This window comes from Seriola aureovittata, chromosome 6 (assembly GCF_021018895.1).
Source record: "Seriola aureovittata isolate HTS-2021-v1 ecotype China chromosome 6, ASM2101889v1, whole genome shotgun sequence".
In the NCBI taxonomy this organism is placed as follows: Eukaryota; Metazoa; Chordata; class Actinopteri; order Carangiformes; family Carangidae; genus Seriola; species Seriola aureovittata.
In genome coordinates, this window is record NC_079369.1 from 24,499,694 (window position 1) to 24,527,499 (window position 27,806).

Below are 27,806 nucleotides of genomic sequence, written 5' to 3' on the forward strand. Positions count from 1 at the left end.
CATATATATGCACAAACTAGAGTTCTTAGCTTTTTATTTTTTTTGTAAATAATGCATCAAAGAATAAAAATGAAACCGAGCTGCTAACTTCTCACCTTGACTTTAACAAGTGCTGTAGGAAATTGCCTGTCTGCTGGATGATTAAGTTTGTTTCGTTGTGTTACTTTCAGAATTGCCAAGTCTGTGCTATAAAATTTCAAGGGGTGTCTTTATGTGGCCACATGGAGGTTGAGCTCACACAACAGCTTTTCTGATAATGAACCTCTACCTTTTCACCCTGCCTTTTATTGTCATTTTTAATCAACATAATGCCTGATCAATATGCTCTGTAATTAAGTCTGGTTTATCTCAGCGCTGCCAAATCCACGCTGTTCTGTGAAAAACATTTTAAGTCAGGGCTATATCAACAACCTCTCTGTGTAATAAAACATGTACGAAAAAGAACCAGGCTTGTTATTGTGAAGCAGAGCAGTGTTTCTCCTGCTACTGAAAACCTTGTATAACCTTGCTCTTTTGTTTAAAGCAACACTCAACTCAACAAGTCTTCAGCTGGATTGCCAGTTATGAGGACATTGACCTGAGGAGCATCCAGAATATAACTGTCGGAAGCAGAGAAGAAGTTGAAGCTCAATATTCGTCCACACACTGCCGTCTCACTGAAAGGCTGCTTAGTTTTTTCTGTCAATATGTAAAGACCAAAGTTACAAAGTGAAAAAAACAGCAATTAAAAACAAAAGAAAAACAAACACATCATAAAAAAAAAAAAATGAAAATATTAATTGGCTGACTGTAATGGTGGTGAAGATAACAAATCTCATGTTCCCACACTACTTCACGACGTCACCAAAAGTTTTTATTGTTTTGATTGAGAGCCCCCATGGGAGTTGTTGTCTTCACCACCGTTGCCGTCAGCTTCTCCTGGTTTGGATTCCTTCAGTCGTTCAGGAGGTTTTTACCGGCAGCTGAATTATCTACAGAGGTGTCCTCCTCTCCATAACAAACAGTCCAGGGGATTAAACCAGTAGAAACACAGAGTAAAGGAGTTTCTAGCTTCTAGCAGGCAGCCACAACACTGACACATGACCATAGAGGATATGGCTTCATGGACAGGCGACCAAATGAAACAGAACATTACTGTTATTAAAATTTACATGTTATTAACTCTGTGTTGAAACCATTTCAGACCTATATTAAAAAGTTGAGACAAATTTGACCTTTATGCACTGACTTTAAAATTAAAAAAAAAAAAGTTTTTGGGGGGGACTCAATTAAATTATCTCCGTGTCACGTGGAATTTTAACTAAACTTGCAGAGATGTCACATCCTGACCCTGTCCTCTGGCTCTAACACCAATTAGCCTAATGGGCTGTAAATTCTCCACTGTGATGCTGACTGATACTAAACCTGTCCATCAAATCCAGCAAATCTTACAAACAGGTTTAATTATACTCATTATGTCAGTCTAATTAGAGATCAGACTATTAAAACACTGTAAATCTGAACTGAAATCCACCTTTCTTAACAGCTTAATCTGATGAGGCGTAGTTTTAACTGTTGCACCACAGCTTTAAGTTTTTATCTCGAGCACTGCTGCCTATAGTTTGACCAAAGCTGCAGAGATGATGGCAGTTATTAATTATGCACTGGTTGTGTAACATAATTACATGGAGAGGCAGAGTTCGAGGACTCTTAAAGCTTAATTTTGTCATTTGCTGTAAAAGGTACAAAATGTTTTAGCCAGAACCAAACTAAGATTAAAAGCACTCTTACCAAGGGCCAGCAGGATGTTTATGGATCTGCACAGTGATCCACCCAGTCATTGGTTTCATGATGACTCTGCTGTAAGTGTGTTTCATGTTACTGAAGCAGATACTGGAGCGTTTATAGATTTCCCATAACAGGATGTTAAATGCTGAGAGATGATATTAATCCAAATGTATTTGGCCATTCCTGAACATGATGCTGTTGCTAAAACAGGCCCACACACACACACACACACACACACACACACACACAAACAAACACAAACAAACACACATCTACAGCCTGATCTGGCACAGGTGCGTTATGGTATTGATTCCCAGTAAGTGTGCGATTGTCGACGAGGTGCGTGTGGCGCTTTGCCTCTTAGCTTTTGATTTATAGCAGCTATGTTTCTCAGGCAGCAATTTATCAAAGGAAAAATGACCGAGAACAAGCCCACTTCATTACTCAGACATCACATCACAGCCCCCTGCGTGATAGACTCAGCCTGTTAACAACAAGGGCTTATTAACAAGGTTAGCTGAGAGTGAGTGAGTGAGTGTGTGTGTGTGGTCATTGTTAGTTCTGTTATCGCAACATTACTCTGCCAGTCAAAACTTCATGGGCTAATAGCCAATGGGTGTCATGTATGTTTATTTGTGCACATGTGGCGCCTTTAAACACAAGCTCTTCGGGTCGTGATGTGCTGATGGAGACGGCAGGTTTAAATGTGAGGGCGTGTGAGTGTTTTTGTCAAACTCTATATGCACCGCTGAACTTTTACTGGCTGGATGAATCATCTGCTTTGCGCCGCTTTCTCTCTTTCTCTTCAGCTCCTTATTCGTGCTCAATCTCCGTCTCTCCCTCTTTCCCCTCTCTCTCTCTCCGTCGCGCCATTCAGTCATAATCCTTCACACACTAATTTTCTGCATCTCTCCATAGTTTAATTTTCTTTGAGTGTCCATCTCTCTATTTCGCTCATTATCTGAGCTTTCAATCACAGTCTTTTGTTCTTTCCGTCTCTGTCTCACACACCAAACTATTCAATCTTCTTCCATACGACCTGCAGTCATTAACAAGAAATTCAATCTTCGCCGCTCCTTATGGCAGAACTGTTCTGATGGCTTCTTTTAAGAAGTTAACAATCTAGTATTCCAGCTCTCTGTGTTTTGTACTGTCGTTGTCTCTTACAGTTAAACCCTTGAGAAAGTTTAGGATAGGGTTATGGTTCACTGTGACACCACAAAGGAGGAACTTTGACTGTAAAACTGGATTTTACAATATAAAATGATTAAAATATATCAAGTCTACATTTTAAAAACTTATTAAAACGAAGGGTGCTAGAGCCTGACCGGTATCAAAATGACTTTTGATAATAAAGCCTCTGATTTGTTTACTGACGAATAGTTTGTGAACCAAGACATTTTACTGTTGAACAATAAACTTTACGATCACAGATGACATTAACGGTCAGTGTAAAATGGAGTAAATCTTACTTTACTATAAATTGAAGGATTATAAATCACCATCTAATATAATAACCTGCCAACAGGATTACTGCCAGGGCTTTAGAAAAAGTCCTCCTCCCAAGAAAAACTTTGACGAGGTAGCAAAAGATATAGTTTTTAACATGTATATAATCACTATTAATTTTTTTCTTTTTTCTTTTTTCTTTTTTGGATTATTTCATAATTCAAATTGTTTGTCTATAAACTACATTTCCCAGCATGAACTTTCATGAACATCCAAAACCTTCATGATACAGTTCTGCTGGGGAATTTTTCAGCCCTTTGTTTATTGTTTTTTAGCTCGGACCACAACAGCAGGGCCAGCAATATAAATGTCAATGTCGTTGACTGACTCACTGAGTGATGAAGTTACATCGTTGGTCACTGAGTTTTGGAGTTTCCCCATTGGTCGTTGCTCTTTCAAAATGATTTGTGTGTTGTCAACTTTGTTGCTAGCAGACTTTAAAAGTACGTAGCGACATATCTGGCAACTTATTGAACAAACCTTGGCAACTTCAGGGCTGAAACCGGCTCACATTATAGGCTGAATTCAAATACCCTACAATGTGGTCCAGCTACATACTAGGATTTGACATAGTCTTGTTTATTGGCATAAATGAAGTGAAATTTAAAACAATATGTCAAAAGATTGAAGAATGGAATCAGCTGAGAAAATATCTGAGTGTTGGTTTTAACTGTTTAGTGCAATCTGTCTCCAGCAGGTTGCTAAAACTACCAAAATACAAAGAGCATAACCTCAGTGTCCTCAATGGTGTCAATGAAGCGAGTTATGAAAAGTTGGAGGATCTTGACCTCTGGATCTTCATTTTCAATGGCTTCCTACTTCTGTGATTGTCAAATGTTGCTGAAAAATGTGAAGTGAAAAGCGAGGGAGACTCATTTTGATCCCGAGGCTGTGATGTAAAATCATTGGCTGTTGACTTTTCAAAGAGATGCAAGGGCAGATTTTAATTTAATTCTTATCTCATTTTCAGATTTGTCCTCCAAAAAATTGATCAATATCGACCCTGGCAGAAAAGTTGACTCCTTGATCCATCTTTACTTGTACATCTTTTTATTTTATTTTACTGGTGTGGTGTTTATCTACAGGGATCACTGCTTAATTTCTGCCAGCAGATTAAACAATACCATCTCAATTACAGCTGCTTATGAGGGTTTGAAACATGAAAATTCATTATTGTAAACTGCCATGAACAAAATAAAAATGTCTTTCGTTCCGCTGTTATAGCTGATGTCATAAAACCCACCACTAGGTTGCAAAATGTTGTGGATTGTCACTTTAAACAGGAAAGGCAGCCCCCCGTAAAACACAAGATGAGAGGTTTTTCTGTTGGCAGCGTTTGTAGTTGAATTTATTTTGCCCTAAACCATCTTTGACTGCTCTCATGTCGAGCCTGCCTCTCTTATTCCGAGATCTGATCTATCTGAGGCAGCTTGCTCCTCTTGGAAACAGTTGATAGAGGTGTATCTGAGCTGTCATTTCGGCACTGCTTGGGGATTTGTCAGTTAAAGCCAAGTCAGCTAGGCTCACTTTCACTCACTCTCAGCTGAGCTTCACTTGTCTGGCAGCATATAATGTTTCTTTTTAACACTGCCTACACTTTTTTATTTATTTTTTCTTGTTTTTCTTGTATAAGACTCAGTTCCCTGCAGGCGACAGTTTGGCAGAGCACAAGACCTTTTTCCCATGCTTTAGACATCGAAGAAAGAAATCTGTTGGGGGACTGATTTTTAAAACAGAGGCTGGAGGTTTGGGGCGGCTGGGTGATGGGAGGGTAAAGAAAGAGTTGAAAGAGGAGGCAACTAAAGGGTTTCTGCAAAGATCAATCAGTTGGGAGCGGTCAGTTTTCTCCCAGTAGATGACATGTTGATAACAGAGACTCTGTGTTTGTTGACATAGACACGTACAGAAATGTTTGTGCTACCCTCATTAAGATGTGGCTGCCCTCCCCTTCTCCACCTGACTTTTCAGTGCCACTGTTTTCCCTTGTGCATGCTGTTGCCTTATTTCTGAGCACTTTCCAGCAGGTGCCTCTGTCTGTGTTGTCACAGCAAGATCCACGTCATTTTGTGCAGAGCTACTGTCGATGCTAACTCATGCCTGGGTGTGCTTCACAGTAAAACTTCGGCCTTTACAGTGAAGCTGGAGAAAATATTGAAGTTTGCTAACTTTAACAAAACTTTAGAAACAAAGTATGGATGAGATAAATGTTGAAACACCCCTTTAAGGAAAACTACTTTGGTTTTACATTCATAGCTTCGGTCATCGGGACTATCAGTTACAATAACATTGCACTCATAGAGTAATTCACAGCAGAATAGCTAAAAAAAATGGGTCAAAAGGGGCAAAAAAAAATCACAATCAATCAATAAAGACAAACAGTAAAATTATTCCCAGAAACATCAGTCACCGGTTACACACTGACTTTCCGGTTCAAGTTTCATACATGGGCCTGTGCATTTAAGGGTTATTATTGACATTACTGGTGTGCTTTTTTTGTTTTACCTCCAAATAAAATGGAATCTCATCTAGCTTAAGTTTGCTTGTTTACAACCTGAATGATCATCTAACAGTCCATGTTTGGACCTATTCCTAGTCATGACACCATGTTCTGAAATCTGAGCAATTACTGAAGTGAGTACATGGTGGTTCTGCTGTATAAATTTTGCAGCTGCGGCTGTAGTGTCATTTAGTTGTAATTACACCACTTTGCAGAGGGCTTTTAATTTGAAATGATGGATAAATTGGCGACACATGGGGGAGAAAGAACGAAAAAATAGAGAAAGAAGAGCGAGAAAGGTAAATTAAACAAGCTAACCCCTAACGATAAATGACATAGGACTGCTGGTGTTCTACTCGCCTTCACCACCCATGTACAACAAAACCCTTGGGACTGGCCATCGGGCACACCGGGACAAATCCTGATGGGCCGCCGTGTTCGGGGTGTTTGTTCTCCTGCTGGAAAAAATCAAAGCCATAACACTGGTACAATGGTATTATTATAAGAAATAGAATCGATGGTTTTACCAATGAAAATCCAGTCAAAGTTGTAAAACTATGTAGTTTTCCTTTAACAAAGAGGACCAAGTACAACAGATCAGAAAACATCAAAAACTAACTCACATCTCATTGTTTGAGACCAGACAGAAAATATTTCCACGTTCCTATTTCTTTGCTCAATTAAGCAATATTAAAATCCTCACCTACCATCATCCTCATCATCCTCATTATGTTGCTTCTGCATGGTTAAAATCTCACTTGCACTGACATATGGCCATTACTAACAAGTGCAGTGAATATTCTAAGTAATTGGGAGTAAGAGGACCCACTGCTAATGCATTGTGTAATATCACTTAAACATCTCTGGAAAATTAAAGCAGATTTAATGCATCCCTAATAAGCTGACCACATGGACCTTACATCTTCACAGCAGCAGACTGGATCAGATATCTGGCAGAAAGTGTCCAATTCTGTGTGTATGTGTGTGTGTGTGTGTGTGTGTGTGTGTGTGTTTGTGTGTGCTGAGTTGAATGAGTCACTGCAGATAGGCATGTCTGGTATTTTGACAGTCTGCTAAACAGGATTGACAAAGACACCATCCACACCACAAGACCTCAGCTAGTCTGGCTCCCAGAGAAGAGGCCAAATCAAATACCACAGAAATGTCACTGAGTGTATAAACGCAACCCCTAATTTCTAGTACGAAAACACACAGACACACAAATATACACATCGATGCAAAACGAGCATGCACTGAAACAAAAAACTGACACGCGTTTGGACAGAGACAACTGGGTAATTTGCATAATCTTCACCTAATTTCTTTCTCTTGCTTTTGTTGTCCATTGTCTCACTGTGATAAATTACTCCAAATTTCCATCCACTAATTGCCCAATTAGGAAGCGGCACTGGCTGAGATTTCTGTTGCTTCCTTTAGCCACTTGACATTTCAAGTTCACTGCATTAAGCAACGCCGAGTGTCAATTCCCTAATTAACCTTCAAAAATTCAGCCATATATCACACTTTATTTTTGAATCATCTTGAAAAAGTAAAAAAATGTGGCACAATTTTAATGGTAATGAAGTAACTTATTGAGCTTTAATGAAGGTTTTTAGAGAACAGCCAAAACATGATTACTTTGCTCAGTGACTACACTCATGTTAAGCCTCATGTCAGCCTCAAACTTCATTCCTTTACTCACCAGGAGCTGTCTCCAGAGGTGGAAAGCAAAACCAGTGATAACTCTTGTCTCTATCATGTCTTTTCTTCTACTGCAGTTAGCATGCTAACCAGCTAGCCCTGGCCCGTCACTTTCTGATAGCAAGTCACTGTAGTGTCCAATCACCACCACCTGCTCCTGGGAAGAAACCACGTTCGGTGGCAGAGAAAACTTACAAACAGCCCTTTTAAGAAACTTTGCAACAGAAAGGCAACTTTACACAAGATTGTGTGCATGGGTTTTAGGCAGAGCACTCGCTACCAGAGACTTAAACCACTCAGTTTCGGTTTTTTGTTTTCTCTTTCCAAAGTGGTGATGTAGTCTGCAATATCTTGTATGGTTGTAAAAGCTTGTGAGTCCAGTTGAAAAAAGCTCTGAAAAAAGCCATACAGTCTTCATGTTGATGAACTTACACCTCATCTTCTGATGAAGGTTTCAGGTCATAACAAAAATATTTAAGCATTGATGATGCTGTTTGCCTCTGTATAACGTTGTGGGCAGCTCCACGGGAGCACCGAGTCATCAACAGGCAACTTGACCAGCCATGATATAAAAAGCAGCAATGAGTTGACGGACCTCTTGCATCAGCTCCCTGACATGCTGTGGTTAACAGTGTGAGCCCACTTTCTCCTGTAATAACCTGCAATATATTTATAATTGAAATTATATACTTTTTTTTTTTTTTTTCATATTTTTTGTTCAGTCACACATTTATGTATTTGGAAATGTTGATAATTTTCCTCCCAGATGAATGTAGTGGCCAAATATAGAACTAGTCTGGTACTCTGGTACTTTGATGATGGTTTGCATGAGGGTGGCTGGGGATGGAGTCAAATTCCCAGCCTGAATTATTGTTTCAGTCCGCTCCTGTCTATGGGTATACAGAAATAGTTCTTTACAATAAAGACATTTTTTGGAGAGCAACCTTTTACTTCTTGTCAAGCATATTGATCCCTCTACTTGCCAGGCTACACAGCAAAGTGGTGTGAACGTGAATGCAGAGTCTCAAAGACTAGGTTCATATCAATAACTTGACTATTCAGGGCAACATAGAGCTATTAAAGTATTGTCAGCACTTGCTCTCACAGTGGACAGCATATCAAACTCAAACCTCTGGCCTCTGGCCTGGAAGCAATTTGTCACGATACTTTTTGCTCTAATTGGTAAAAGAAAGGGTTACAGCGTCCGACAGACACGCTGCTGGTTTCATGACATCAAAGATCTTTTGGATGACCTCCTCAGTCACCAGATGTAAATATAATACAGGATTCATGGGGGAAAGACTAACTTTCACTTTCTAACCACAACTATTTCCAGTGGCTTTCAGTCACTGCATTGTGCTCTGCAGTGTTTTATCTGCCCAGCTGTGTTCTTGTGTCATCATAAATTAGATCAAGTGTGGAGCTTAACTCATACAATGTTCCCCCTTCTGCAGGTTATTGTGTATTATCTCTTTTGCTCACAAACTTATTTCTTCCCATTCACCTGCTCTGCGGGATATTGTAAATCTTTTCACTGTCAGTAGCATCCAATCTCTCCCCACCCGGAGAACTCTATTTTTGTCTCAAACTTAGTTCCCCCTGCATCCGCCTCACACAAGAAAATGTTTGTTATAATAGTATTACCTCCTGTCTCCTCCTCACACTGTTTTCATTTGAAGTATTATTTTTACTTGGGATTGAAGGTAACCTGGTTTTCAATGTGTGTCACTGAGCTTCTTGTCCCATATTCCCTTATAAATATTAGAGAAATCTATGAGGAAGTCTGTACTTGCCAATTTATTTGAATAGTTGATAGTTGATTCCCCCCATAGTCAAATCACAACTTCCTTAACCTTTATTTATTTTTGTCACATTGAAACCCTCGAGAAACAGGCTTGGTGCCGATTTTACATCTTAAAATACATTTAGAAACGTTGCCAGGCTGCAATTCTGTTTTGCATCATAATCCTTTTTATTTCTTTAAATGTCTGACCTATTTTATTCTCTGTTTCAGGATATTCTATGTGTCTCATGACTCCCAGGATCTGAAGATCTTCAGTTACATCGCCAGAGACGGACAGAGCAATGTCTTCCGCTGTAACGTCTTCAAGTCCAAGAAGAAGGTACGACAGGCAGGAGACCTGTTTTATGCTTTCAACTTTTGACCTGTGACGAATCCCTGAAATGTTACATGAATGCAGTGCTTGATTCAGGGTCGAGGTCTATAGCTCTTCTTGAAAAATGTGGCCTGACTCCGACTGTGTTCACTGGATCCACTTGGGTTTAGACACAAACACCAAGCTCTGAAAACTCAGAGTAAGTGTCTGAAACAGGAAACTCTTATGGGATTTCCCATGAGGCATTTAGGTATTTGATTGTTGGGATTGTTGAACACACTGATGGTCAGGTTTAAAGATCACATATTTTACCCTAAAAGTTTTAAGAACCAAAAACCATCTCAGTGTAGTTTTACATCTCTCTCAGGCTTTTCTCTGAAACCTGAGAGAGATGAGGAGAGAGGCTCTGAGCCTGGCGGGTCCAGGTGGGATGGTCTCAGGTGATGGCTGAGAGCGTTAACAGAAGTCCTGACTCTGAATACAGGATGTGTGCATTTCTCTGTGGACTGAGGTTTTGATACTTACACAGTATTAATATAGAACCTAGACCAGCTTTATAATCAAACAACACATGGACATCTACCTTTATACTATATGGGACCATAAAAGATTTTATTCTTTGGATTGTTAGTAGTAGGATGCTCTTTTTGAATCTTAACTGGCAGTGCCACTGAAGACACATGCAACCAAAGAAACCAGTCTCCATTTTTTCCAGTGGGGTTCTGGTTCCCTCGAGCAAGGCACTTAACACCAGAGTGCAGCTGCTCAGTGGCTGTGCTTATAAGTTAAAATGAACATATCATAGCTTGTGTGTTTTAGACTCTAGACTCTGACTGCACATTCAGTTTTTCTTATGCAAGTGCATCAGTGTGTAATATGTTGTAGCCAGAAGAAAAGAAAGGATCATGTCATCAACTTTATCAGCATTATTTTTCAGTAGCATGAACCAGATTAGGTTTGACAAAATGAATGTAAGAAGAAAAAGACTTAGAGTCAGAATTTTTGTTTTTGCACAAGTTGCAAAAAGCAGCTCATCGAACTTCTTTGTTTCTGTGTTATGGCGAGATGGGAAAAACCAAAGTGTGTCATTCTCAGTGTTTTCACAGTCTGTTAGTTGCGTAGTGTTTAAAGCAATTCCTCCTCCTCCTCCACTCTTAAATTATGTCACTTTCTGAGTCACATCCTGACAACCTCCAATAAAGAGACACACGGCTGTCGAGCAGCAGTGATACCTCCGGGCATCGCAGTCTTGTCAGCGTTGAGGTCTGAGGAGCAAGTTTTTAGTCGGTTTGGGGAGGTTGTGTTGCTGCAGAGCTGAGCAGAGACAAAATCCAAACAGTCCAATTGTGTGACACAGTTGGATAGAAAATGTGCTCATTTTTCCTCTTTAGCTGCCAGTTCGTAGAAGTTGATGCTGAAGTCCAGGGGTTAGCCGGGTGAAGCATGCACCGCCTCGTTATCTATAACAGACAGAGCGACACTGAAACATGAGCGCGCACACACACACACGCATGCACACACATTCTGTTCGGAAGACAAAATGGAAACTGACACATACCAAAATTCTCTGGGGCAACAATGGCCCTTAAGCCATTAAGCTGGTAACTTGTGTGTGTGTGTGTGTGTGTGTGTGTGTGTGTGTGTGTGTGTGTGTGTGTGTGTGTGTGTGTGTGTGTGTGTGTGAGAGATCTTTTTTACAGTATAGTGGTGATGGACACACTATGGGAAATATTGATTTTAATGGAAAACTTCATTATGTTTTGAGGCAAAACTCAGCTTGAAAGGAGCTGCCAATGTTTCAAACAGTTATCATTGAGTTTCTAATATAGTTTGTTTTTGAGGGTTTGTTTTTTAGGTGGGGAAATGTTTTTGTTGTGGCTGTCTGGTGATTGACAGAAGGAGGACATCCTGCGCTACGAAAACACTTGCACTGGTGCAAAGAAACAAAGTTAACAAAGTAAAGAAAAGTTAATTTGGTTCAACTGTGAGGGATCTCTTTGGCCACTTGGGGGAATCACAACAAGCTGTAAACTCATTACCATAGTTCCACTTTACGAGGCTGATATAGCAGAACATGGAATATGTCGCCTATTTACTCATCCAGTCGACACGGTGCAATTATTATTTCTGTAACATTTATTATTAGCTTTTATATGGAGTCGGCAGATAAACAAAAGATCCACAAGGCCTAACATCTGACATTTTATTCCTTTAAATATCACGGTTTGCATTATTACTTGAAAAAAAAAAATCTTTTAATTATTCAGCAACTGCTTTATTGGCAACTGCTGCCACGTTCATTACAAACCTTCACAATAAAACTTCCCATTTCCTACAGGTATTCTTTCACATAGCCCATTATTTGGCTAGCTAGATATGTTGTAACCAGTACAACAAAAGTATTAGTACTTATAACTTAACAAATATTAATACCAGTACATCACAACACCCCATGTACAAACCATTTATTAATTATTTATATACTGATAATTAAGTGCTAAATAATTAGATTTAAGTGTTTAAGTGATCTGGGAATGTGTTACTCCAATTGACACATCAAATAACTGTCATTTCAGTCATTGCATATATACAAATATTTATCTGTGCAGCTTTAAATATAAGAAAACTTATAAAATAACTTTATGATGATAAAATATAACATTAGGTCCAAACAGTATTCATACATATCCAGTATAATTCTGTCTTTTAACGTCTTTGGAGATGCTGGAAATAAGTGTTTTCACTTTAACATGTCCATAAATCACATTATGTGAGCACATTAACATAATTACCAACCAGCATTTTCAGTCAAGTATGTGCCATAAGGAAAGAGAGGAGATGAAGAGAATAGTAAAGAGAAAGTAAAAAAAAAAAGAAAAAGTGAAAAATAAAAAAGTGACACAATGACAGAAGGGGAAAGTTTCAGAAAATTGATTGAGCAAGACAAAAAGAGAATGAAACACTCTGCCATAATGAAAAAGGGATATACATATCAAACATGCAGTAAAAGTGTCATCCGAAGCAGTGTGTGGTTTCCTGCAAGTGTGTTTTGACGTGTGGAAGGTTGCGAGTGTAAGATTGAGTACAAGATTAAGCAGACTTTATTTCCCTCTTAACTACCCGCAGTGAAAAAATGGCTGTGCTTTAAATCACGGCAGCATAAAAAGACTTTAGTGGCCTATCACTTCTCACACTTAGACAGGCCTTGTGTGCGTGTCTCTCTCTCTCCCATTGTCACCCATGCGCTCTCGCTCTTTCCCTCCTTTCTTCCCTGAATCGACAGTTAAAAGGAAGCTAATGAATGACCTGGCCTCTGTTATGTAGAACTGAAGTGAGCAAGAGCAGAAACCAGGGAGCCTTCATCAGAATACTGAATTAGATGGAAGACACTTTATTGATCCCACGGAGAGAAATTTCGCTGTTACAGCAGCAAATATAAACACAAATCAGACAATACAAAACAGCATGAAAGCACAAGATAAAAGGACATAAATAACTATATAAATACACAATGTACTATACACACAACAAAAAGTTTAAGAGCTGAGATGTAACTGTTTCAAAGTGACAAAAGTGACAAGTACACACAGCATGGGGTTGAGCGGTTCAGTGTGAATAGATATGGCATATAGCAGTAAATAATTATTATTATACTAGTAATAATTATAGAGCACTCATGCAGGGAGGCTGAGCCTGCCTCTATAGTCCAGATGTGAGTGTGAGAGCCAGCTGTGACTTCTACAATAGAGTGTGACCGCTGTAGGGACAAAGGATCTGCGTGGGTGGAGCTGCCCGGGGCACACAGGGACTCCCCTCAGGGGGCGGGAGGCGTTGTCCAAGATCCTCCTCTCACTCGCCACCTCCACGGTGTCCAGGGGACAACCTCAGCCCCGCTGATGCCACTCTCCTGGCACACAACTGCAGTAAAGATAGCTGATGCCACTACTGAGTCATAGAAAGCCTTCAGAAGTGGTCCCTGTTTGCCCCCCCACACCCCCACCCCTCCGACTGTCTGCTGCTGAGACACTCCTCATGCCTCTCCAGACATCACTTATGCTGTTTAGTTAAAGTTTCTCCTCCATCTTCATCCCGTTACAGTCCTCACCCTCATTAATCCTCCACTCAGATCAGCTATGACCCAGGGCTTGTTGTTGGAGAAACACTGCACCCACGTACAGGGCACAGTGTTCTCCACACAGAAGTTAATGTAGTCAATTACACAGCGTGTAAGACTGTCTATATCCTCCTCGTGTGGCCCACATAGAACATCCCAGTGTTTTCACTCGAAGCATCTGTCTTAGCTCGATGTGCCTCATCAGACCGTCTCCTCAGTGTTTTGTTTGAAGCTGGTTGTTGCTGAATCAGGGGTTCGTATGTAGACAGGAGGTGGAGATCTGCCCAGGAGAGGGGCAGGGGGAGCAGAGCTGAATGCGTTCTTCACCTGAATGCTGTCTCAGGGTGCGTCCACACTACTGCGTTTTCGTTTTAAAACGCCTTTTCCTACATTTCCTCCTGCTGTTCACATTACTCCAGAGTTCTGAGCCCTGAAAAAACTTTTGGAAACAATGCTGATCTCATTTAGTTTGAAAACGCCAGGGTTGCGTTGTAGTCGAGACGGGCAAAAGGTGAAAGGGGCAAAAGCCTCGACTACCAGTGGTGAAAGCAACATGGATAACGAAGTACAGACCGTGTTGTCTTTGCTAGCAGTAGCTGTTCAGTTAAACTGTCTTTGCTGTTCCTTGTTTGTAGTATTTTGTGCAGCTAACCAAATACAGAGTAAACAGTCTGCTTCCTGTTTGCACTGACACGCACACACGAAGATCATTTTCATTTTAAAATGGTATACTAGTGTGGACGTAGCCAAAAGCTGTGTATGAATCCCTAACATGACAGTATTTCAGTGCGTTTTCACTGATCAGGTCTGATTTCAAATTACGGCGTAGCGCCCAAGTAAATCAGAATTTTTCAGGCTGATATTTGAGAAGTTAGCACCTTTTTTTTTTTTTTTAATCACACAATCTGTGGATGGAGTGCAACACTGTGCGGTGCTCATATTCACATAGCTTGAAAACTCTCCAATTCCTGGGCTTGAGACAGGAGACAGGATCCCTGGCCATAAAAGGTTGAAAACCCTGAGTTGGAGTGTGGATTTAAGCCAGCTGATAAATAAATAACACATTTTGCTAACACGTCTCTGCACACTGAACAAATGTTACTGATTCTGAGTTCCACCTTCCGCTCTGTTGTCTATAACCACAGCCCCAACAATGGTCATGGATCCCACAGGATTAATTCTGGTTATATTTCCTTCAGCTTCACCATCAGGTTAGTGTTTTAATTTGAACACATTCGTTATCCCCAGAGGATTAAGTCATTTCCATGATCTTTCATCCTCAAGTCAGATTCTCTGTTTGATGTCAGTGCTGAGCGCAGTGATTAAAGACAAAGCATAAAACCCAGTTATGGTCTTTTAAACCTGATAATAGACTACAAAACAAAACATCCCATCACTGCTGCTGAGTGGAAAGTAGCAGCTGGCTGTGATTTTTTTTTTTAATGTTGTTATTGTTAAAATAATTTTAATAAGGGAAGTTATGCAAATGCACTTAACGCCCACTGGACTAACAACATAAAATCAACAAATGATGGACATCAGTGCGATTAAAAAAAACAAAAAAAAAACACCTTTTTTTTATTTATTTATTTATCTAACAGTTGTGATGGAGAAAGTCTCATCTCTTGTCCACAGCTGGTCGAAGAGACGGAGGGAGAGCTGTGGTTACTGTGTCAAGTGTTAATCGAGTTCCCTCTCCCCTCGATTAGATGCCCTCCAACCATATGCTGTCATTCAGTGTCAGCCAATGGCTTCAAGATGACAAGCTGAATGTTCTGCCTTCAAGGATGATTACAAAGACTAAATGATCCTGAAATACTTTTTTATTTGCTCAAAGGCGATGACATCAGAAAATAGCGAGTGAGCTACAGAAGAAATAAAACCGTTTGAAGTCGTGTATAAGGGGCTGAAGTGATGGAGTGAGGTGGATGTGTCTCTTAACGTGGGCAGAGTTTAAATAGTAAATAGTTGAGGTGGTTAAAGCTCCAGAATGGGCCTGTTTACAAAAAGCTGAGAATTAATGGTTTCTTCATTGACACTGAAGAGATCTGATATAAAATGACATCAGGCTACTTCTAGACAAATTGATGAGAAGGACTCGTTTTTTTTCTCGACACTGCTTGGTTAAGGTAATTGGATTTAATAGCCTTTCAGCACTTCTTATTGAATATCCATATTTCAGTGTAATGATCCCTCTGCCCTCAGCTCTTTTGTCTCTCACTGTCTCGTTTTTACTTTCCTTACTTAATTTATTTTTTACCTCTTTGTCAAGGCTGCATTGCTTTTACAGCAGAGGCTGAATTCAATCGTGGAACAAGTCAATGTGTGCAGTGTATGTGTGTTTTGTGTTTGCGTCATATTACTTCTCACCGGACACAACACACAAGTGGTGTGATATATTGACCAAGAGATGTCAGTACTCAGATCTAATCAGAGGCAGAAGTCGATACACTTCCCCTGTTTTATTGGTCTATGTGTACTTTTTATGAATCAAGATAAATTTTAATTTCTAATTTCTTCTCCGTCTCTCACTGTTTCACTGTTTACAACTCATGGTCTTTGTGAGTCTAGACCACTGGTTGGCAACTAGCAGTCTGCAGGCCAAAACTGAACCACCAGCAATAATATCTGGCCCTCCAGATAATTTTGATTGATTGATTGATTGATTTTTTTTTTTTTTTTAATCTTACAACATCAGACAATCAGTCCCACATTTAGCTATAATGTCCAAATAGAGATTCTACCCTCACCTGGCGAATGCTTATTATTCTTTTACCCAAGTTGAGATTGAATGACAGACACAAAATGTCTCATCAGGCTGTACTGATGTACAGTAGATGTAGTCAGTACACAGCGCCTGGTGCTAAAATAGATCTCTGTCATGGCATCGATGTCCTGAATACTACCTGCCAAAATGTCTTATTAGTTTATCTGAACAGTTTAGTGAGCCTTAGCCGACCCCTCATCACCACCCTCAGATGACTGTAAAATGCTGTCCGGTTTTAAAGAAAGAAAATGTTTTAAATGATATTGGCGTTTCATTTTCATTTAAACAAATCCATGGAAGTAGAAAGAGAAAGACAAAATGTGGACAGAAACAGAAAGAAAGAGAAACTTTTATTTTGTAATTATTCAGCAGCGGTTTAACAGTGAAATGTATGGCGCTAACCTGCAGACTGGACTCTCTGCTGCTGTCGCAACCATAGATTAACCTGTGACAGCTGTTACAAGTGAAATATGGGCTCAGTGTGTGTTCAGGAGACCTGTGTCATCTGCTGCTCTGCTGTATTAATGGTTAGTTTTTCTATGAAACACTTAGAAACTAATTGCACAATGGCGACATTCAATACCTGACAGTTTTTCACACTCAGTGCTAAAGACACATTTCTATCTGGGAGTCCCGACACCCAGGTCTAGTGTGAGGTTGTAGTGTGTAACGGTGTATGTTTGTATGATGCACAGGAAAGGTTGGAAATTGAGCTAATGGTTCAGAAGAGTCGCTGAGGCATCATGAACTAATTTTTTCTCACTTCACCTACTTCATGCTTTCACACACAAACCTGTCCATTGATTAGTGCTTATTTTAGTCTGAAAATATTCTCCCACAGTACTTTCCCAAACTCGCACTCTGCACAGTATTATTCCTCCCACTGATGCACTTGAAGCGAGCAAAGTATTTGAATGTCAGGTCAGTCTGTCCCCTGATTATCAGAGTTATCAGCTAGAGTTTCACCACTGTGTCGCTGGTGGAAGTAAAACTCCCCCTTTGTCTAAAGTTGGATCTGGTTGGGGGAACAGTATAAATCAGATGTAGCCATTGCTGTAATCTCTCTTTCTCTCTTACTATAAATACCCTCTGTGCGCAGAGTGATGGATGTGTAAGTCGCGGAGAGATGGAGTGAATATGTAAACATTGGAATCAAGAGAGAAGCCGAATGAATGTGCTCATCACCAGAGGAGATAGTCGGAGAAAAGGCTTTAATCAGGAGGAACTCCCCAGTCATCATCGCATTGTTTACCCTGCTTTTTTCTGGATTGCATTATATTCCTTTTTGTCTCTTTGCTTGTGCCAAAACTTCCAAGAGGGCAGAGAAAGCACAGCTGAAGCTCTGTGGGTAATCTGGGATAAATAATGCATCAGGCTTTTTGACTCTTGGCCCTATCTGCTACACGGATCCAGCTGTCTGGCAGCTTGATATATAGAGAAGAGAGGGAGATGCAGAGAGGGCGCATTTATTCAGTTGAATTGACAGACAGGGTAAGTGAAGGGGAGGGGGGATGGAGGGGGGGGCATACAGAGATAGTGACAGATGTCCAACTTAAAAACTACTTCATATCTTTACAGCAGGATATACAGTCTTTGCATTTGAGTGACAAATCTCCCAGAAGTCTTGTCAGCCGCCATAATTGGAGATCCATCGGAGAGTTGGCTCAGGGCAAGATACAGGACAACCATCCTGACAAAAAGTGAGTGAAAGGATAAAGTGTGTGGGTAGTTGGAAGTGACAGTCCATTTAACAAAGGTGTAAATAACAGTGAATAGTCTGACAGGACACATCTACTGTATAAGGGATTAACACTATATAAGGACTCTCTTTCTGATCAGCCAAGTTCAACCAACTAAAACTCCTTGGTTATGTAAAAAGGAATATCGCGGTTGTGGTTACATTGATATTTACTTATTTGGCAGACGCTTTTACCCAGAGCGACTTACAGGTGAGGGACATCACTAAAGCTTCAGTGCAGTAGGAAACCTTGGTGTAAGTAGTAAGTACTACATCTGTTCAATAAGTGCCACATGTATTTAATAAGTGCAAGAAGAGTACACGGTTAAAGTTAGGAAATCTAGAATCCAGTGTTGACAGTCTGTACAGGAGGGGGCATGAACAAGCAGCCCCCTCCGACAACAGAGCTGCTAAAAACTGCAGTTCCTCCAATGGCCACTTGAGGCTGGCTCCTTTCATGTCTTCGTGCTGGCGACAGTCAGAGCCGGAGGCTTAATGTTTTCGGGTGGCCCACCCATCCAATTCTCGTTGACACGTTATCTCCGTAACATCTTGACAGAAGTTCTTTAAATTTGGCACAAGCATTCACTAGGACTCAAGGATGAACTGATTAGATTTTCGTCAAAGGTCAGGTGACCTCAAAAACATGGTTTTGGCCTTGTGAATACAATATCTTGATAACTCTTCAAGGGAATCCCTTCATACACTTGGACTCAAAGATCAGCTGATTGATTGATTTAGGTGGTCAAAGGTCAAGGTCAGTTTGACTGCACAAAACACTTTTTAGCCATAACCCAAGACTTCACACAGCAACTATGACAAAATGTCACACAATTGGTTCATATTTTGTATGATGCTGGATAAACAGGGATGTAACCCGAAACTAGTCTGAGTGGCGGAGGCAGTATTTCAGGTTTTATTACAGTTTGGCTACAGTTATGATTTACAGTTTAACTGCTCTAATACATTGTTGTTCAGTTTCCCCCAAAAGTCCATAAAACAATTGCATCTTACAAAAAGCTGCTGGCAGAGTTTAACTGGAGCAAAGAACATCTCTGCTCTTCTTCACTCCTGCACTGGCTTCAGGGTATTTAAATATACATACATTCTCATACTAGCTTTTGCCTTTATACTTGATATGCTCTAAAGATATGTCCCTGACCTCTGCAGTGCCCTCACATGGAAGGACTCTCTGCTGCTTACTGTACTGAAGATTAAAGACCAGTCGGTGAAGCTGCTGGCTGCAGTTTTGGATCCAAAGTGCCTGCTAAAAATTCACCTTTTACCTAGAGGCTGATATTACCACTACACATCAACCCTGCACACTTGTTTTCAGGTTTAATATATTAAAAATAGGGGGTTGTAGAATGGGGACGCCATCATCTTGTGCCAGAACCAGAAAAACGGCCGCAAAAATGTTGACACTTGGATGAAATGGTTGCACTTAAACAGTTTGGGGTAAAACGGTGTATTTCTTTTCTTCAAGACCACTGAAAAGTCAAAGCTTGGGCTTAGAAAGAAAGTAAGGTACACACAGTGTATGAGTTATGGGAGTCTGAGCCTTTGGTGTGTTCACTGTGTTCAATAACACCAGCTTCTGCTCTCGTCTTCTGTATGAGAAATGTCTTCAAAGAAAAACACATGTGTTTACTGTCAAGCTGAGGACCCGTATGGGGTGAGAAGACATGAATAAAGGGTCCATAGAGGAGGAAGAGGATTAAGAGGAAAGAGAAGACAGCACAGCGTAGAGAGACTGAACAGTGGGTGTGAGGAGGAAAAGAGCAAAGGATAGAAGGTTGTTGTGGAAACAGTATATTCCCATCTCTGAACAATCTTATCATATAACAAGTGCAAATGCATTGGTCCCCATAAAGCTCTTAAACACACAAGACAATACACCTGACAGTATTTTTTATATGGCTGTTAGTTTGATGTCTTGTCTGCTCCAAAGCAATTTTCTCTTCAACTGACAATAGTTTATCTTATTTTTCCTCAATGCCGTCAGATCCATTTGTCTTATCCACTGCAGGATATTAATATTTGTGGCCAGAAAATTTGAAAAGAGGAGAAGACAGGTGTCAGAGGGACAAATGAGGAAAGAGCTAAAGGTGGTTTAGGCAGAATTTTTCAATTTACCATCATGATGTCTGTCTCTACAGAGTGAAAGCCTGTCAACATATCAAGACGTAAAACTAGAATGGAGCCAAACAATCGTCCACTTGTCTGTGAGATCCAGATTACTATCCTCCTCAGAGCCACTGTCCAGTCTCTCTACTATGCTATGCTGTCTTCTCTTTCCGCTTCATCCTCTTCCTCCTCTATGGACCCTTTATTCATGTCTTCTCACCCCATACGGGTCCTCAGCTTGACAGTAAACACGTGTTTTCCTTTGAAGACATTTCTAGAGGCACTAATACAGGGGACGAGAGTAGAAACTGGTGTTATTGAACACAGTGAACACAGCAAAGGCTGAGGCTCCCATTACTCATACATTGACTGTCTGGAAAACACACAATCAAACACAATGCTGTGCATGGACTTTTTTTTCTCCATATCCGGAGATCTAGATTAATATGGATCTGCACCAAACTGTACAAAGTCATAGATCTCAACACCATTAATATGTCTGATTTTTTTGTATTCGGGTTGTCCGTCCGTCCCATTGTCATGAATGCGATATCTCAGCAACACCTTGAGGGAACATCTTAAAATTTAGCATTTGGTGTTCAAAGATCAACGTCCCGGTGATCTCACAAAACACTGTTTTGGCCATGACTCACAAATTCACACATTAATTATGACATAACTGATATGTGAATTTGTGAAAGTGATGATATTTTTATGTCCAAATGGTCAATGGTCAACTTCACTGTGACATCATAATGTTCTGAAAAAACACCTCTGCTATTATTTAATGTTGTAACTCAGGCAGGAGAGATTGTGACCATATTTCGGCAACTTGGAGGCATACTACCGCAATGTGGTAATTTTAGTTTATTTATTTTTTGTCACAGTAATGTAGATCAGATGTGATCAGAATGTGGGTGTCTGTGCTGAGGCCCAGTACCTCGATGTTGCAAAAACTAGGCTCTGCTGTTAATGCAATAAAACACCCAGATGCAACTAATAAAGTATATTTTTTCATCAGATTCTGAGCCTGAGGTCACAAAACGTTCTGATTTTATGAAGACTTTGTGGGACAAGACTTTAAGACTGCTCCAGAGTTGATCATGGGGACAAGAAAGGATTTTGTCCTTTGGCAGAGTCTTGATTCTGTTCTGACTCTCAGGCCGTGATGCATCTGTTCCGCTCATTCAGCTGAGGAGGAGTGGTGTTTGGAGGCTAGGACTTGGTGCTTTAAAATGAAATCTTTTCTGCCTCTGCGCCTCTCTACTGTCTGACAAGACAGACAAGGGAGGGCAGATGGCAAGATAGAAGTCACCTAAGTTGTTTTCACTCGACCTGCCTTTTCAGAGCGGGGCAGGAAGAGGAAAGAGGGGAGATAAGCAGACACATCCAAGTCGATGCACCCTAGGTTATAAAACAAAAATCCATAGAAATTACATTGTGGACAGTAAATACAGACAACAGTTAGTTCACATGACACTGAATTAGCAGCTGAATATGAGCCCTACATTTATGAACTGTCTATTGTGTCTGATTGATACAAAATGCATTAATTTCTGCAGCACATCTGGATCCAGTCTAAATCTGACACTAGAGGAAAAAAGCTCAAGACTGTAGTATTTTCTGGGAAAATCCCCAGGTACATGAGAAGTGATAGGTTTTACCTCTCTAGTTTGTTTAGAATAAGAATAAGAACTGAGTTGCAGGATAAATAAGGAAAAGAAACTCAATCCAAGCAATAATAATGTAATAATATAATAATTTTAATAACAAGACAAAAGAAAGTCCAAAGTACCTGAGCATAATAAAAAGAGAACAACAACAAAAAAAAACATCTCAAATCAAAAAAAAGATCTGACAGGAAAGAGTGAAGAGAATGTCTGAAAGGAGAGAGGTAACAAGGCTGCTAGGATTTGTGAGCTTTAGAGGTAAATATATAACTGGGTGTCATCAGCATAGAAATGAAGAAGACATAACATGGTATCAAGTGTTTGATTGCAAAACGCTGCACAGTAGTGAGTGTTCTGAACCAAATGACAACATAAAAGTGTAAAAGATTGTGTTCTGAGAATTACAACTGTGTTTCTTTATGTGTCCGTCTGTCCCCTGCCCACCTAGAGTCAGGCCATGCGTATCGTCCGGACAGTTGGCCAGGCCTTTGAGGTTTGTCATAAACTGAGTCTGCAGCACACGCAGCAGAACGCGGACGGACAGGAGGACTGCCACAGTGAGAAGAACGGCAACGACTCCTCCATCACAGGTACACGTACACACACAGACCAACATGCACCTGCCACACAGTTTGTTGACTTATTTGTTTTTCAGTAGATGTAGTGATCTGTGCTTACTGCTGGTTCACTTCTAAATTATACAGTAACTTGGAATCAGAAGGTGATATTAGACAAGAGGAATACAGAGTGCAGGCTGAATGTTTGCTGTGGAGTGCTGCATTTTAATAAAAGTTGTTGAAAGGAAAAAAGTATGTTTCAATCTTGAAGTCAGCGACTATAAGAAAGACGTTTCTCTTGAAGGAGAGGGTTTTTTTCTTAGTTTGTCATCACACTTTCATCAGTAGCTGTTCTTGTATTCTTCGATTATCATTGAACATCATTTTGTATGTTGGACTCAGACGTTCAAGGTGTAATTCTGTCAGAAAGGCTAGAAACACACGACACACAGCAGGTGATTCATCAGAGGTAAACACAACAGAACATGCATGGGTTTTTTTTTTGCACAAGCAGAGCAACAGAGAAAATGCAGAGGCAGTCAGACATGTGGGTGGATTTGATGTAACAGTTGAGGGTTCAGTGTGTCAGAGAGATGAGTGTTGCTGATGGAGGAGACAGGGAGTCTGTTCAGAAATTTTTTTTAATGTTTTCTTAAAATTGAGAACAAAACATATACTATCTAGAGTTGCAATGTTATTTTATGGCTGGCTATTGGCTGTGGGTTCAAATCAGTGTCATTTTTGAAGTAGCTCCCCGACCAAATGTTAAACTCATTGCTGACACCTTTTTCTTCACATTAACTTACATCAACATATGTTAAAGGTCCCATATTTTACACTTTTCCTGGTGTTTTAGTTGAAGTTTTGATCCATGAAAAGATATATTTCTGATTTTAAGAAATAGCTCAAAGCCATCTCAATGTAGTTTTACATCTCCTCTCAGGCTTCTCACTGCAGTTCTAGTAACAACAGGTCGGTGAGCCAATCAGAAGAGAGGAGGCTTTGAGCCTCTCTTCTGATTGGCTGACTGTTTTCTGAGTGATCAAATAAAAAGATTTCAGGTAAACACTCAGACAAACCAAATCCTGCAGGGTTGGATGGTGTGTCCACATGGGCTTACGGCATGGCTGAGAGCGGTGACTGCTTTGCTGTGACATCACAAAGTTACAGAAGTCCTGATGGCTGGTTTTAAGGCTCAGTTTCTGAAAACAGGCTGTGTGCGTTTCTCTGTGGACTGAGCACTTTGATGCTTTCACAGTATTAATATAGAACCTAGACCTGCTTTATAATCAAACATCACGTGGACATCTACCTTAAGACAATATTAAAATTAAACTTGTTGTCTTTTTACTTGTAATTTACTTTTTACCCTGAAGCTACTGTACCAAATGATGTGATTAATCAGTCATTGACACTTGCTGAGCTAAATGGGACAGATCCTGATGCATTCTGTATCACAATCAGTTTAGTTGCCCAGATGACAGCATTAACAGTTGTCACTGAATGTGTGGCCTCTCTCCCTGAAGGTCTGTGTTTAATAAACACAGTAGTTTAGGTGGCCCGACAGAAAACCACTGATTTACAGCCTGTTTCCCAGCAGTTGTTTAGTTAACTCATGTTATCATTACTGACAGAACTGATGATGCTATGACAATACAACCTGAGTTGAAAGAAGCTGCAGTGTTTCTTTAAATCATTTGAAGGGGTATTGTAGGGAAGTGGGTCAGGAAGGAAGTTCCTGGGAGCAGCCGCCAGGATCCATCCACCCCCGTGTGAACAAGGTTTCAGCTCAGCAGAGGTGCAGAGCTCATCCGTCATCCCTTTAGAGAGACGAGATAAACAAACCCGGGCGGATTTTTATTTTTAGGTCATCAAATAGAACTAAAAAAAAAGTGTAAAAACTGTATCATAAAGGAAACAGTGGAGATGGTGGAAATTGAATGTATAGTCCAAAAATAATGCAAAATCCGAAGCCTTGTCAACACATTCTCCACCACGCACAAACACCTACACAGTTCTCATAATCACATGTCATCAGATAGCACAAACAGATTGTGCTGTACATGCACATACACACACACAAACACAAACACACATACAAACAGACACGCACACATACACACATACAAACACACATACGCATAAACACACACAGACGTGCTAATTCCTGCCTGCATTGTGCCCAAGTTGGCAAGCAGGAGAGTGCAATGCTTGGGTTGAATGTCACGGATGAGTCAACCCAAAGAAAGACTGCACAACAACACTGGTGGGATGAGCTACTTTTATCCGCTGCCTCATGCCTGGACAGGATGGGTTTCACTGCGGCACAGGGGGACACGTGCCTCCGAGGGGGGTCTGAGATGACAGACATGGAGATTCAGCAGTTGGAAGAGTCCACAAGCTCGACTCTTTCACTCTACCGTTCCAGTGATTACAGCAGCCAGCAGTGGTCAGCCTCCCACCCTGATGTGAGAGCATCAGGCTGGGGTACATTATCTCCACGCCCCCCTCCAGCCCTCCAGAGACGAGCTGGCTTTCACATGCTGATGAGCCCAGAGATCACCCACGCGCTATAACTGTACATCCACACACAGTGAAACGACCGCACATGCATACAAATGCAATCCTGTATACACACACACACACACACACACACACACACACACACACACACACACACTTGCACACTTGCTGTCATGGTGTGTTAGGCAACACAAGAGCTGCCATGCACAACCAATGAGCTTATCTGGAGAACTAATTATCATGGCAATGAAAGGAGAAGGGATAGGAGAGTGGGAGATAGTGGATTAGAAGAACGGAAATCTGGATAGCAGGGATAGCGCAAGGGAGGGGGAGGAAGAGATGGATATTAGAGGAAAAAGGAACAGAGGAGCAAGAAAAGATGAAATGTAGAAGTGGATTACAGAGATGAGAGGATGGAGAACGAGGCCGAGCAGCAGGGAGTCAGAAGAAAAGAGGAGAGGGAAAAAAGTGTGGAGCAAGAGATGTTTTGTTCTCAAGAAAAAAAAAAAGTTTTTGCAGCATTTCAGAACAATTGCACAAAGTTCTGCAACATAAAATAAACAATCTGATGTTATTGGCAAACAAACAAGCATGTATAGAAGCTTACATCACTGGAACTAATAATGCCCACTCAGTGGACAAACTATCATTACAGTTCACATTAGCATAAGACATAACCACGCCGCGGGCACTTCCATTCAGCAGTTCAGTGAACGCTAAGTTCTGAACACTGAATTAAAGCCTGCAGGATACATGATGAAGGTTCTTAATGGCTTGTCAGCAATATTCACTAATGTTAATGTCGTCTGTGGAATAAATCTACAGAACAAAAAAACGTTTACCTGAACAAGCTATTTAGGCTTTTTTAGACTTGTTTCCAATGCAGCTTCACTTCTTTAAGTAGTTTAAGTGGTGAGTAACTTTAATAAATAAGGCAAATCATTCAATTGAGTATGATGTTATTATAGCTTCTTTATCTCCAGGGAGCAAAGTAGTTTGTACTGGATATACTCGAAAGGACATGTCAAGAAAAACAAACCACACTGTTTGCAATGTGCCATTCATTAGCAGATAAGATGAATTATTTTATACTACATATTCAAGATATACTAACATTATGATCCTACATTAGATTAGATAAGATTTTAAAAAAAGTCTTTATTGTTCCTGAGGGGCAATTTGGTTTGCAAGAGTAGTCAACACAACCAATACATCATAAATAATGCAACAAAATAGATAGATACATAAAACCATCTAACATACAGTAGATTTTATCATAATAAGTTACAGTAAGATATGAAGCATCAAGAATCCATCAGTATTTGTTAATTGCAATGACAACTAGGCCAATAACTTGTTTAAACAGCTGACGGGACAAATGACCTCTAACACAAACAAGATAGTAATGTTACTCAGGAGTTCGCCTAACCCCACAAGTTAAAATAAAAACAATATACTAGTGGTCTAGGATGCATGAACCACATAATTGCAATGTCTCCAATTAGATTTTTTTGTATATCTGTTGCCTGTTATCCCCCTCTCTCTCCCTCTCTCTCCATACTTATGTTGAAAAAGATCTACTAATGGAGGGCCAAGCACAGTTGATGACCTTGAGACAAAAGCAACAACATAGACAATAGACACGAGCCCCTAACCTCTCAAGAACCTATGTGAGAAATACCACATTTCATTGACACTGGCTCAAGAGTTTATGTGGGATTGAAATGTCATTTAAAAACCTGAAATATTCATTCATTAGCCATACCACTTGGGTCACGGCAGGGTAGCCAATCCTAGCTGACGAGGACGGAGTACACCCTGGCCAGTTTGCCGGTCTATCACAGGGCTGATATACAGAGACAAACAACCATTCACGCTCACATTCACACCTACAGGCAATTTAGAGCCACCAATGAACCTAACCCTACATGTCTGTGGACTGTGGGGGGAAGCCAAAGAATGACCTTCTTGCTGTCAGTGTCAGTGCGAACCACTGTTGGGTATATTTTGCATTAAACCCAAGAAATGTTTCAGTTCCGCATTTCACGCAAAGTAATTGAATCTGTTCATATGTTGCACTTTTTTTCTATTCCATGTCTCACACAATTCACATTGGTATCCTTGCAGCTTCCTTGCTGTTCTATTTGAGTCTTTTTATTTAGTTCAAACAGAGCTCAAAGTGCAAAGCTCATATCTGCACCTTTCTGTATTTGAATGTTGTAGAGTAGTAAAATGAATAACTGTCTCTCCACAAAGAGACAGTTATTCTTTCTTCTGTCAGTTAAATTGAATTAAAAATCTAAGTCAGAGCAAGTGAAGTGGCAGAGGGCAGGAAGACATGTCAGCAGCACAAAGCAGGAGGAAGGGCAGCACAGCACTGATCTGGATAGGGAGTAGGAGGAAGAGGAGCGGTGATGGAGAGACAAGTCAGCTCAGTGCTGGCAGCAGGTTATCAAGGATGAGGATTTTGAGGAGGGAGAAGAGGCCACAGTGTGCCTGTGCCAGAATGTTGGAGATAAGGTTTAAGTGTAGGGGCAGGACGGCGCTAATAGCTGCGTGCACTGGAGGAAGAAGTCAAGTGTATATGGGAAAAAGAGGCAGACAAGAGATGGTGGAGGTGTAATGGACAGCAGAGGTATGATGTAGAAGGAGGAGGAGCAGCAATGAAGATGAAAGAAGGAAAGGACAGGAAGCGTGAAGGAAACGGATAGATATGGGC

The 27,806-nt window shown here is 40.5% G+C and overlaps 1 protein-coding gene across 4 annotated transcripts in view; it reads left to right on the plus strand.

The window, feature by feature from the left end:
- nos1apa (nitric oxide synthase 1 (neuronal) adaptor protein a) overlaps positions 1–27,806 on the plus strand; it is a 194,321-nt gene that overhangs the window by 94,731 nt on the left and 71,784 nt on the right. For all 4 annotated transcript variants that reach the window (XM_056379349.1, XM_056379351.1, XM_056379350.1 and 1 more), the window contains exons 5-6: positions 9,489–9,597; positions 22,456–22,597. In XM_056379349.1, coding sequence (XP_056235324.1) covers positions 9,489–9,597; positions 22,456–22,597 — 251 coding nt within the window. The remainder of the gene's footprint in view (positions 1–9,488; positions 9,598–22,455; positions 22,598–27,806) is intronic.